The sequence below is a fragment of the Pogoniulus pusillus genome, chromosome 15 (genome assembly GCF_015220805.1).
Source record: "Pogoniulus pusillus isolate bPogPus1 chromosome 15, bPogPus1.pri, whole genome shotgun sequence".
Lineage (NCBI taxonomy): Eukaryota > Metazoa > Chordata > Aves > Piciformes > Lybiidae > Pogoniulus > Pogoniulus pusillus.
The window spans coordinates 10644722-10656848 of record NC_087278.1 but is presented as its reverse complement, the minus strand read 5'-3'; the positions used below and the strand labels follow the sequence as shown (position 1 = coordinate 10656848).

General features: G+C 42.8%; 1 protein-coding gene across 1 annotated transcript in view; it reads left to right on the top strand.

Annotated features, from left to right (window-relative positions):
* The first annotated feature begins 5064 nt into the window (after nt 1-5064).
* ISX (intestine specific homeobox) overlaps nt 5065-12127 on the top strand; it is a 31301-nt gene continuing 24238 nt past the window's right edge. The window contains exon 1 of the mRNA XM_064154806.1: nt 5065-5236. Coding sequence (XP_064010876.1) covers nt 5065-5236 — 172 coding nt within the window. The remainder of the gene's footprint in view (nt 5237-12127) is intronic.

Here is a 12127-nt window from a genome sequence, read left to right as displayed (position 1 = left end):
ACAGGCAGAACAAGCTGAGAAAATCAACACAGCATGATTTTGGTCTAGACAGCTGCCTTCTTGTGTAAAGTGTTGCCTTCAGAACTCATCAACCCCAGGGAAAGATGTGTTTTGTACTTCAAGGAATTTATAGGCTAAATTAGACAGGTAACAAAATAATTGTAACAAATAAGGGTCATCTGCATTTCCAGGTCAAGCAGAAGTGTGAAAGTATTCCCAAATTACGCTACAGAAGCAGAAAAAATACTTCTTCATTTTTGTATAGTTTAAAAGGAAACAGTTTCTTGAATTGAATATAAATAATTTGTTACACTTCAGCAACTCAATCATTTCAAAAAGGGGGTCAGCTGAACTATTTTAGTCTGCAAAATGTTCATTTGCATTTCAAGCCTCTATTTTTATGCCACTCATCTTTATTTTAACATAATACAAAGCAAAGAAATTCCAAAGTAGAGATCCTTCCAAAGAAAGCATTTTGCTTTTGGTTTGGTTTGGGTTTGTTTTTTTTAGTTAGTGAAATAGCAGTTATCACTAATCCTTTTTGTACAGGGTTAACACTCCCAGGGGGAGTAACCTTGAACCTGACCCTAGGTGGTCTTGACCCCTCCCCAGGGGTGGGTCTGAACACTACCAGGCGATGGTTAGCCCACTCCCCCTTTCTGTCTAAAGATCCATAAAAGCAGGGGCACTCCCTGTTTCTCTCTCTCCCTCTGCACTCCCTGCCTCTGTGCCTACCAGCATTACCATCCTTTCCTGGTGCTCTTTGTTTCACCACGTGGCCATCACCCACAAGGCAGACAAAGCCATCACCACCAAAATCAGGTTGTATTTATACATCTTGTATTTGCTTTCCCTTCCCTATACCCTTTGTAACTTCCCTACATCAGATGCCTTTTTTAAGTTACTGCCAAACTTTTCTTTCTAACTTCCAAATTGAGTGAGATTCATTTATTTGGGTGTGCTTACGTTTTCCTCTCTACATCTAATCCCTTTCTTTTGGGAAAGAAGGGAGAAGAGGGAAGGGCACTCTATAAAAAATTGTTATTGGTTCTATCGAATTTGTTTCAGTCTCTGGAAATTTAAATTATAACTGAGACACCTTTTTTCTTTTTAAATTTTAAAAAATATATTAAAAGGTTCAATTTTTTTGCTATTATTTAAACATTTTTATATCAAATCTGCACTTTTTTTCTGCAGAAACTTTTGTGGGAAAACATGAGATTTATGCATTGTTAGGCTCCCCTTCCAAGAGTTGTCACTTAGTCACTCTGTTTCCCACTTTCATGCTTGTTGTGCTTTTCCTATAGAGAAGAACAAAAATATGTTTCTTACTTGGTGCTGGAACCTGTCCAGAGAAGGGCAAAAAGGCTGGTGAAGGGCCTGGAACACAAGCCCTATGAGGAGAGGCTGAGGGAGCTGGGGTTGTTTAGCCTGGAGAAGAGGAGGCTCGGGGGGGGACCTCATTGCTGTCTACAACTGGCTGAAGGGAGGCTGTAGCCAGGTGGGGGTTGGGCTCTTCTCCCAGGCAACCAGCAACAGAACAAGGGGACACAGTCTCAAGTTGTGCTGGGGGAGGTATAGGCTGGATATTAGGAGGAAGTTCTTCCCAGAGAGAGTGATTGGCATTGGAATGGGCTGCCCAGGAAGGTGGTGGAGGCACTATCCCTGGAGGTGTTCAAGAAAAGCCTGGCTGAGGCACTAAGTGCCATGGTCTAGTTGATTGGCTAGGGCTGGGTGCTAGGTTGGGCTGGCTGATCTTGGAGGTCTCTTCCAACCTGGTTGATTCTATGATTCTAATAAAAAGAACAATACCATAAGGAAGAACAAAAATAAAGCCTTCACGGGGAAGCTGTCAAGCTGTAAATTTGCATGTGTGCATCTCATTTAAACACCCACGGAAAACCAACTTGTCCCTGCAAGCCGCAAGGAGGTTTAAAGTCACAGACTGAGACAGAATCGTTATACGAACACGCTCGGTTTGGTTTTGTGCCGCAGGACTACTGCGTTGTCTCAGCAGGTGCGTACCCAGAGCAAGTTTGTGGCGGTGGAGACAGGCAGCATGTACTCTCTGAATACAGAAATACTCTGGTTTTGCTCGGTACATACTGTCAGTGTGATCATTGAGTAAAGGTATTTCACTGAGGTGAAAACTTCCAGTGTGCCTGTCTCAGCTCTTTCCTTCAGAAAATGTTTAACACAGCGGCACACATATTTCTTTGGGAGGCGGTGTGAGCATTTATAATGATGCTGCTGCCAGAAGTCTGTGCTTCTTTCTTTCAAAACAAGTACTTAACTTCACAAAAATGGAGCAAAGAGGAGGGATAGGAGGTTTAGTTTTTGCCCTGAGAGTCTCTAGTCTAATTTATCCAGTCAGTGACCTCCAAAGATATAAATCCTCTCATGAAGAGCGTAGGGACTTACTGGATTTTCCTGTGGAATTCTCCCCCTTCTCCCACTGCAGCAAGAAATTAGCCCTGCAAACACACAAAAAAAAGCATTAATAACAAACCAAAGCCAAGCTTTTTCACAGCAAAGGAAAACGTGTCCTTTCTTGAGCTTCACTTAGCAATTGAAGCAGACAAATTCATGGACTTCATTCATAGAATCATAGAATCAGTCAGGGTTGGAAGGGACCACAAGGATCATCTAGTTCCAAACCCTCTGTCATGGGGAGTTGCTCCTGCAAATGCATAAAGCCTATTGAAAATGGACAGCAAGGAAGGCTTTAAAAGATGAGGCCTTAGAGTCCCAGAGCCATCTGTCCTGTGCCTGAAAGCTTTTGGCTAAAAGGTAGCATGGTAAACATCCAGACACTGCCATATGTGCTAAACTAATACACCAAAGGATGGATCACAGACATTCAGCTCATGACATCGGACAAGTGAGTAGGATTTTAAGTCATTGCTCTACAGGAAGCAAGCAAAAGCAAGAAGAGTGTCCTCTCTTTAAGTGCCTTGGGCAAGATGAGTAGTGAAAGCAAGGCATTTGTGAAAGAATGCACCAGACTTCTGTGCTTTTTCATGAGTTTTGAATTGGGACTATGTCTGGATGTGTTCCTCTGTGATCTGTGTTAGATAGTATTGTCCTGCTCTGGCAGGGGGGTTGGACTCGATGATCTCTTGGTCCCTTCCAACCCCTAACATCCTGTGATCCTGTGGTCCTTATGTTCCTGTAACCATGAGGTAAAAGGGGAGCTCTGATCCTAACTATGCAGTTTTGACCCAGGATTTCAATTCAGATTGTGTTTCTTTCCCTTTCTTCTGCACGCAGATGACACTCTTGCTCTTCTCAGCCTGTAAACTACCCACTGTTTCATTCTGCCTAAGCAGAGAAGGAGAAGGCATCCCTGTCTGTCCAGCCAGAATCACAGGTGCTGGCAACAAAGCAAGAGAGTATGACTCGACCAGAGAGGCGTAGCCTGCATGCATTGAGTGAAACAGCAAGTTGCCCTCTGCTTACCGAGGGCCACCAGCAGGGCCACATAACATTTGCCACCTCATCAAACAACCAGGAAGGCTCAAAATTCTCTTATAGACAAAGGGCTCTATTGAGGCACTGGTCAGAGAGATGCAAAGGAAACAAACAAAAAAGAAAACAAAAAACAACCCACGCCTCAGTCTCTACCCCAAGCACTTCATCACTACAAAAGGCACTTTGCTTGTCTACCCTGTCACCTGGGGAGAAGCTTGACTAATAAAATCAGACAATTAAATATTCTTCGACAACCCTGCCTGTACCATTTTTTCTCTCTTTTGTTGTTTTTTTTCCCCACCACTCCCACCCCTTCTCCAGTATCTCCAATCTGGAAAACGTCGAAAGCCTTTCATCTTATCAAGTGTGGTTTATTGCCCCCTGGTTACACAGTAATTTTGGTCTCCACTCTTTGAAGAGGTCATATGATGGGATACCAGCTCAAAAATTGTCAGTTCATTGGACAAATAAGGCAGGGCCTGCCAATACAATTATAAGAGTCTGATAAGGAATGCGGAAAGGAGAAGCAGCAGGAGAGGGAAACACAACTATAGCAATTTAGAAGGTGAGGGGCAGTGCCAGGAGGTGGGGAGAAATGCCAGTGGGGGCAGGGAGAGGGAAGGACTGGGAGTGTATCTGGCCACACATTCTTCCTAAAATAAAAATTAACAAGGAGATAGAAGTGGCTTAGGAGAGAACCTGCTGGAAATCATCTGCATTATCTGGGAAAACTTCTCCCCTGCCGTGGATGCCTGACCAGGAGGCAGGCACAAGCAACTAATGGGATGATTTATCAAGAGAAAGAAAGTAATGTTTTATCTTTAGGCGTATAGGCAGGGGATAGAGGGCACGAATTCCTATTTCTAAGCATGTTGCAAGGGCCATCTCTCTTTCTCTTGTGATTGGTAAGATGAGATGGTGTTGAAAAGCACCTGTTTGGAAAGTTCAAAGGTTTTCCAAAGCGGAAGAGAATCTGAATCAAAGCTGGTGGCTGAGGGGTGTGGCTGAAGGACAACCTGGGAACTGCTGTTGAGGGAGTTTTCTGTGTGTGACACCTTACATGTGACAGAAGTTTACAGGATGTCTCTCTTGGTAGTAAATGGTGTGAGGGATGAGCATTCATCCTGTTGATAATTTTCTTAGGTCCACAAGGGTAGAAATCTAATAGGCTTTTCACGGACTTCAGCTTGAAAGCAGAAAAAGACAATAACTGCCCTACAAAGAGGATATAAGAAGAAGGAACCCTTCTATAAACACACCTCCTCCTGGTATGGTCATGTGATTGTTCAGAACCCTGTAAGTTTGCCCCAGCTGGAGGATGTTCAGCAATGGGTGGGGTTGGGAAGACTTTTTACCTCCACTTCTAATGCTGTCTTGCCTAGGCACAGGAGCGCAGGTCTTGGTCCCAAGCAGAGGAGCAGGTGTGTTTGCTCACTCGTGAGTCACCTTTGTTTCTCCTCCCAGTACTCCTGCAGGTTGGCTGGGTACAGGTGGGGGGAGAAGCGCACCTTCCTTCTGCATGTTTCTTGAAGTGAATCAAGAGCCAGGAGAACAGGATAGGACTCTCTGTCCAATGGTAAATTTGGCATGAAGATGATGGATCCTCAAGCCTGTGCTGGCCCACGGAAACCCAGCCTATCCTTTTCCATTGAGGAAATATTAAAGAAGCCTTCTGCTGGCACCGCCCTGAGCAGCAAAACCAGGAACAGAAGAAACCATGCTGAGAGACCTCCAGACTTAAAAGTAGGGTCACCACTGGCCTTTGGTAAGTACCAGTCATAACATTCAATGAGAATGCTCCTTTCTTTTTGACGTATAAAGCTATCCCATTTGACCACGTAGGATTTTTATTCTTTGGCTACTGTAAGAATCCAAGATTTCCCTGATCAGGTACAACTGATTAATTGTTTATAAAGATATAATCTTTAAAAAATAAGTAGCTTTCAACTGTGCAGTAGGCTGGGCTCTGCTGCCAGCCTTCGGTGGGAATTTGTACCATATGAAGGTCCAGTCTCATTGAAGAGGTGGGCATATGATCTCAATAATTATTGCAGATAGGTTTCTTCAGTAACAGTGGGAAGTGTTTGTTGTGAACAAATAAAACATCCTGGTGTCTTTCCCGTTGAAAGCCAATACTTTGGTTATTTAAACAACAGAAGCAACAACAAAAGAATCACCTGATGTAAGTATGGACAGGCATTCAAACGTAGGAAGCTATCCTAAAACTGCTACAACTTAACTTGTTGGAGTTTCACTTATATCAAGAGCTGCCTGTGGTCTGGAATTACAGCCATATCTAGCATCAGCACCATTTTCTGATAAATCCATCCGCTCATCCTCAAGCAGAAGAAACTGTCTCTAAGGTGATAGGTTGGACTGGATGAGCTTGGAGGTCTTTTTCAACTTGGTTGATTCTATGATTCTAAGGGTAATGGTAGCTAAGGAGTGTTAGAACTCAATTGCTGGGACAAGAAAAGAAAAAAAAAAGCATTTGTGTTTAATCATTTCTCCTTATCATTATGAACATCAGGTCCTTTAGTGGACTAAGTAATACCAGATAGTAGAAAAATAGCGTTACTTCAATCTTAGCAAACCATCAAGTGCATTAGCCTTTCTGACTTCAGTTTCCTCAGTTTAGTTATTTTGGCTTTGAGAGAACTTTCACCCACAGAGAAATTGTCTTTTTTCCCCCTTAAATGAAGACTAGTGGCTGGTATTTTCTAGATTTATTATTTATTCCCCTTTTTCAATCTACAGCTTCCATAAAAAGGAGATGGTTTATGTATACAAACACATTCTCTTAGCTGAAAAATTACCTGTACTTCAGACAGCGAATTTTCACTCACCTCTCTCTCTCAGCTGCTTTCTTAAAAGCTTAATGCTACACTTTATTTTTTCCTGTAACACACAGAGATCACTCCACAGATCAGGACCCTATTCCCTAGAATGCCTGATGAATGACCCAGTAGTAAGTAAGGCAGTATTATTCCACAAACCTGGAACAAAACATGGCTTACTCACATCACTTTGGCTGGTTTTATGTCCAAGCTGGATACTGACCTTGACTGGAAAGCAAACAATACCTAAATCGGGAAGACAAGTGCAGTGAAGTGAACACCACGTCACTTTTGTAATGTTAGTTACCACCTGAGTCTGAACCCAGTCCCACAAATGCTTCCTCTCAAAACATGCTTTGCACAAGATTTGCACCTTCTTGTTCACAGCTGATGTAAGGTAACTTCTCTGATTTTGTACAGAACTTGTGTCCTGACCATGGGTCAGGATCAGGCCATAACACATCTCACAGCCACGGGAGCCCCAAGCATTGAGGCTGAGTATACAACCTATGCCTTTGCCTGCTTTCCGTGGAAGCCTGTGTACAGGCAAGCAGGGTAGCATCCTGCTGCATTGTTACAGAACCACAGGATAGCTGAGGCTGGATGTCACCTCTTATGGTCATCTGGAAGTCCAGCATGTTACTCAAAGAAAGGGTAGCTTCAAAGTGACATGAAGTTTCTGATGGCTGTGGGTAGTGTTCCTTGGCTGTTTCGCTGGTACTGCATTTGGGGGTTTTCTAAAGCTGGAGTGTAAATTGGACCTAAACAACAGCAGACCCAGGCAATGTTTTAAATATGATCCTCAAACAGTTGAGAGTTTGGTCATTTCTAGGGGTGGATAAGGACACACCTGATGATGGTGCAAATGTAATGGGTTCTTTGTGTTGAAGGAGCCCAGGTGGCAGGTGGCAAGGGAAGGGAAAAGCTGATGTGAGCCCTGTAGGTGTGAGCTTTTGCGAGATGAAAGTCCTTTCTAGAGGGCTCATGGCAGTCACTTTGTGGCACTGGATCCCAAGTGAGACAAATAACACCAGGGAAAATGAAGCCAGTGCTGTTCATAACACGGACCACAGAATTGTATTTTAGCACAAGCCTCTTCTCTGGGAACAGAGAATCATGACAGAGACAGGGCCTTTTTAAATTAAGTTTGTTTCACAATCAATATGTTGAATCCCTGTTTCACTATGTGCTTTGGCTAAGTGTGCCACTCCAAGCATAAGGTCTGACTAATCTGTATGCAGGACATGTTGGGTTCTTTGGATTGCAGTAATGCACTGCCGGTATTGCTCATCCCAAAGTGCTCTACCTGAGAGCAGTCAGCTTTTCACCTTGAAAGTAGTGCATGCAGAACAGCCAGGCCTTGCCCCTGACTTTGCTTCATCACTTAGCCAGGGAGAGGCTGTAGCAGTGGCAATGTAGTGACTCTTCTTTCCCCTGCTAGAAAGCAAGGCTGGATGAGTACACTCAAGGCAATGTAAAGTGTAACTAATTAAAATAGTATATGCACACAAAGATACACTTAACTCTCACTGGAGGTAGGAAAACAGGAAAGCTGTAAAGATACTCCAAGATGCTGTTGTACATTGCTTTTGCAACCGATCAAGGATGTTTAAAAAGGGAGTGAAAATGAAGCTTTTCCACTGCTGATTTCTTACTAACCACAAAGAGGTATGATTCTTACCCTTTGCTTTCCTAGAGGAGCTGCCATTTTTTGCAGACAAGGTTTATTTATTTCAGAAGTGAAATACTCTCTTCTGTACATCTTGGAATAGTCACTGAATTTGATCGAAGTCGTTTAGCTTCACACCTTATAACACTGGAGTTAAACAAGTTTACATATAATCAGCAAAACCTAATTTGACTCTGTGCTGGTCAAGGTCAGGGAACTGAAATGAGCAAGTGAAGTTGTGGGAAATTCCAGGGTGGGACACAAATACAGCTAATTCCCCAGAATAGTTCAGCAGCAGGAATGAAGGAAATGCTACAGGTCAGAGCTGAGTTATATCTTACAATGAATTTGGAGATCATTCCCCACATCTGATCTGATGCATATCTGAGTCAAGCCATGATTCATATGAGACCAAGAACCGGCACCACACACATACTTGTGGCTACCACAAGGTAAATACACAGGACAGAAATTATCATCCAGCTCCTGTGCCAATATAAACAGTCTAGGTACTAAGATCACACTTGTCCTAAAGCTTAAATCCAGACGTTAAGAGCTGAGGAGATAGGTAGGACCAGAAAACACAGAATGTCAGACATAGGACATAGACAAAGTTTATCCTGGAGCCTTTGCTGAACAAAAGAGAGGAGTGCTGGAGCAGATGACATCTAAAAGTCACTTCAAATCTAAATTATTCTATGATTGACAAAAAAGGATGTTGTGATGTACAGTGCTAGCTCACATGGAAAGATGGTGCAGAACTTAATCAACTGAGAGAAGACTGCTGGGCCTGTCTCTTAAATTCACTGTTTTTTTGTGAGTGTAATTCCAGTGGGACTTGCAACAAGGAGTGTGCAGCCGTCTGAGCAGTCCACAACTTCCCAGTTGCAGTGTTAACCGTTTGTGAGTTTACTGCACAAACACAGTTACTGGATGACCTGGGTCTGCAGCTCCTGATCTGATTTCTTTTAATGTTTGAAAGACTCTCACCATGTTAAAAGTGGAATAGTGAACAAGAAGGCACTTCAATATTCAGCGTATGCTTTCGGTCCTTTTTTTTGCCACAGGGCCTAGAAAGAATAACCACAGCCTCTGGAAGGGACACAACTAAACACAAAGAGTTGTTGATCTTCTTAGTGCAAACTCTTGCATTTTAACCAGAGAAGACTAGCAGCACTATTTCAGAAGAAATTCTTCTAAGATCCCTGGGAACTTGACTTCAGTGTCCTTCTGAAATAATTTCATTACTTCCTCAGTTTCTGCCAATGAGGTTCCTTGATCGAGTCAAGGAGAGGTCAGGATGAGGATGTTACACCTAGGAAATCCATAGTAAAAGCAGTAATACAGTATTTTGTCATTCTGCTTGTGCCGTGCCACATTGTGCTGAGAGTATGCAGAGTAACTGGAATACAACTGCTGCTTCACACATAAAAGTCAATACAGTGATTGTTTAGTTCACCCTTAACAACACTCCACCCAGCTTTACGGCAAGAGAGGAAACAGCCTGGCACAATATGAGATATTTATTGCTGTCGTGCACAGAAATCACTTTGAATTGTGGTTCAAAATGGTCTTTTTGGCTTGCATAGGAGGCTCAGGGGAGACCTTATTGCTGTCTACAACTACCTGAGGGGTGGTTGTGGCCAGGAGGAGGTTGCTCTCTTCTCTCAGGTGGCCAGCACCAGAACGAGAGGACACAGCCTCAAGCTATGCCAGGGGAGATTTAGGCTTGAGGTGAGGAGAAAGTTCTTCACTGAGAGAGTCATTGGACACTGGAATGGGCTGCCCGGGGAGGTGGTGGAGTCGCCATCCCTGGAGCTGTTCAAGGCAGGATTGGACGCGGCACTTGGTGCCATGGTCTAGCCTTGGGCACTGTGGTAAAGGGTTGGACTTGATGATCTGTAAGGTCTCTTCTAACCTTGGTGATACTGTGATAAAAAGAATAAAACAGGACAAATAAAGAGCAGCTTCCACTTCTCAGTGACAGACTTCTCTCTGTTCACAGCCTGAGTAAGACCATAAAATCATAAGCCTTATGTCTATAACATGTCTTTTTCTTTCCAGTGATTACACAAGAAGGCCTAACTGGACTTAGGCCATCAGATGTAAGCTCCTATTTCCAAAAAGTAGTCTTACAATCTTGCCTGGTACTTCCCATCCTTCCTATGCAAGCCGAGAAGACCATTTTGAACCACAATTCAAAGTGATTTCTGTGCACGACAGCAATAAATATCTCATATTGTGCCAGGCTGAAATATCCTTGCCATTGCTGGAGGAAATTTTACCCCATGCCAATTCATTTGTCAGAGCTCTCTGCAGGAGTTACATGAATATGCACCAAAAAATGTGGCTGGCCTAAAGAGGTCTCCTTGCTTTTCCTTGGAAGAAAAAGAAATGGTTGCAATGCAAACAGGATTAGGCCTTAGGACTCCTCTCAGACATGTGCTTAAATTTCTCATCTATCTTCAATCTTATCCTTTCAAAAACTTTCCTGATTTTTCCAGACTCTCTTTAAGGATCATACCACTCTAATTTGCTTCTTTGATCTCAAAAAAACAGATCCTCCTGCTCCTTTTCACCAGTGCACAGAAGCATTGGTATTTTCCCACATGCCTAGGACAGTCTTCACTTCTCCCTGTATATTCTCTTCTTCAGCCTATAATTATTCTATCCATGCTTATATATAAGTTGTGCTCATCACTGTATGATGAGTATGTGAGCATCTCAAAGAGAAAAATCAGGGAGTAAAGTTCTGTATGAAGAATAAAGACACATGAAAAATCATCTATAATTTAGAAAATGCCAGTGTCATCCTTAGAAACCTTTGATCGCTGCTCAGAGGAGCACCTCAACCAGATTCCTTTATGTTCTTCATTACTATAAGATATAAGCACCATCATTTCTGTAATATGTTCATTTTGCAGCCTTGCATCTAGCAAGGGATTGCAACTAATCCTTAATTTAGAGATGAGAGATTGATACAGAAATCCTGGGCTAACAATCTATGGCAACATTGAAATCCTCTGAGTTCTTGAGCAAATAATTTAACCCCACTGCCACGGTAGGGACCACTCCCAGGTCTATGCTTCTGCTTCAGCACACAAATATTGTTCAAAGCTTCACAGCTTCACACATTCTCTTGCCAGAGAACTTGAATCTAGTTGATCCTAGAGGAGTTAGAAGAGTCCCATTTTGCACAATATGCTTCAAACACAGAGGTGGACCTCATATCAGGCTTCTAAGGTTCACATATCTGGAGACATGCAACTGTATTTAGATGTTTACCCAAAGATTGTTGATAATCTCAAATGATAACATTCAGAACAATCAGAACAATCATTCTTTATTGACATAAGGCTTTTTGCTGATTTTTGGAGCTCCTGTAACTGCATATTCTTCATGTCAGTGTCAGCCTCTCTGCAACATTTCTATTATGTGGGCTTTTACTGAGGGCGGAATTGGGCACTTTGTCTCCAGATTTTATATCATTGCTCCAAGGAAATTCTCCACAGAGCGAGTGATTTGCCATGGGAATGGGCTGCCCAGGTGGAGTCACCATCTCTGCAGGTGTTCAAGAAAAGCCTGGATGAGTGCCATGGTCTAGTTGATTGGATAGGAGTGGGTGATAAGGTTGGACTGGATAATCTTAGAGGTCTCTTCCAACCTGGCTGATTCTGTAACTTATTCTTTGTTCAGAAATTAAAACTCTCTTAAATCTAAAAGGATAGATACTTTGCCAGTGCCAAATACATCATCAGAAGTAAAACATGTTAAAAATAGAGTTTCTTCCAGTACAACCTGTTGGAGTTCACACCTGCTGCTATTTAGATGTGAGAGGTGAGGAGAGAGCAGCCAAAGGTGCTGCAAACCTCAGAGCCTAGGTGTGGGTGACTGCTCGGGAATGGATGCTCAGGAGTGCAGTTCATTATTATGACAAGATTTTAATGTTCTTTGGTGGTAATAGCAGACAGTCTGGTGCTGTTCCATTCACTTCAGGGTCATGCTAACCCTAGAACCTAAATTCCACAGTGGGTCCACTATGCTTATGATTTGTCTTTTATTCTCTCTTCCCAAGGAAAACAATCCAGGCATAGATGAAAATGAGGGTAGATTCTAAGTTTGACATGAAAGCAACACAGATCAAGTTATC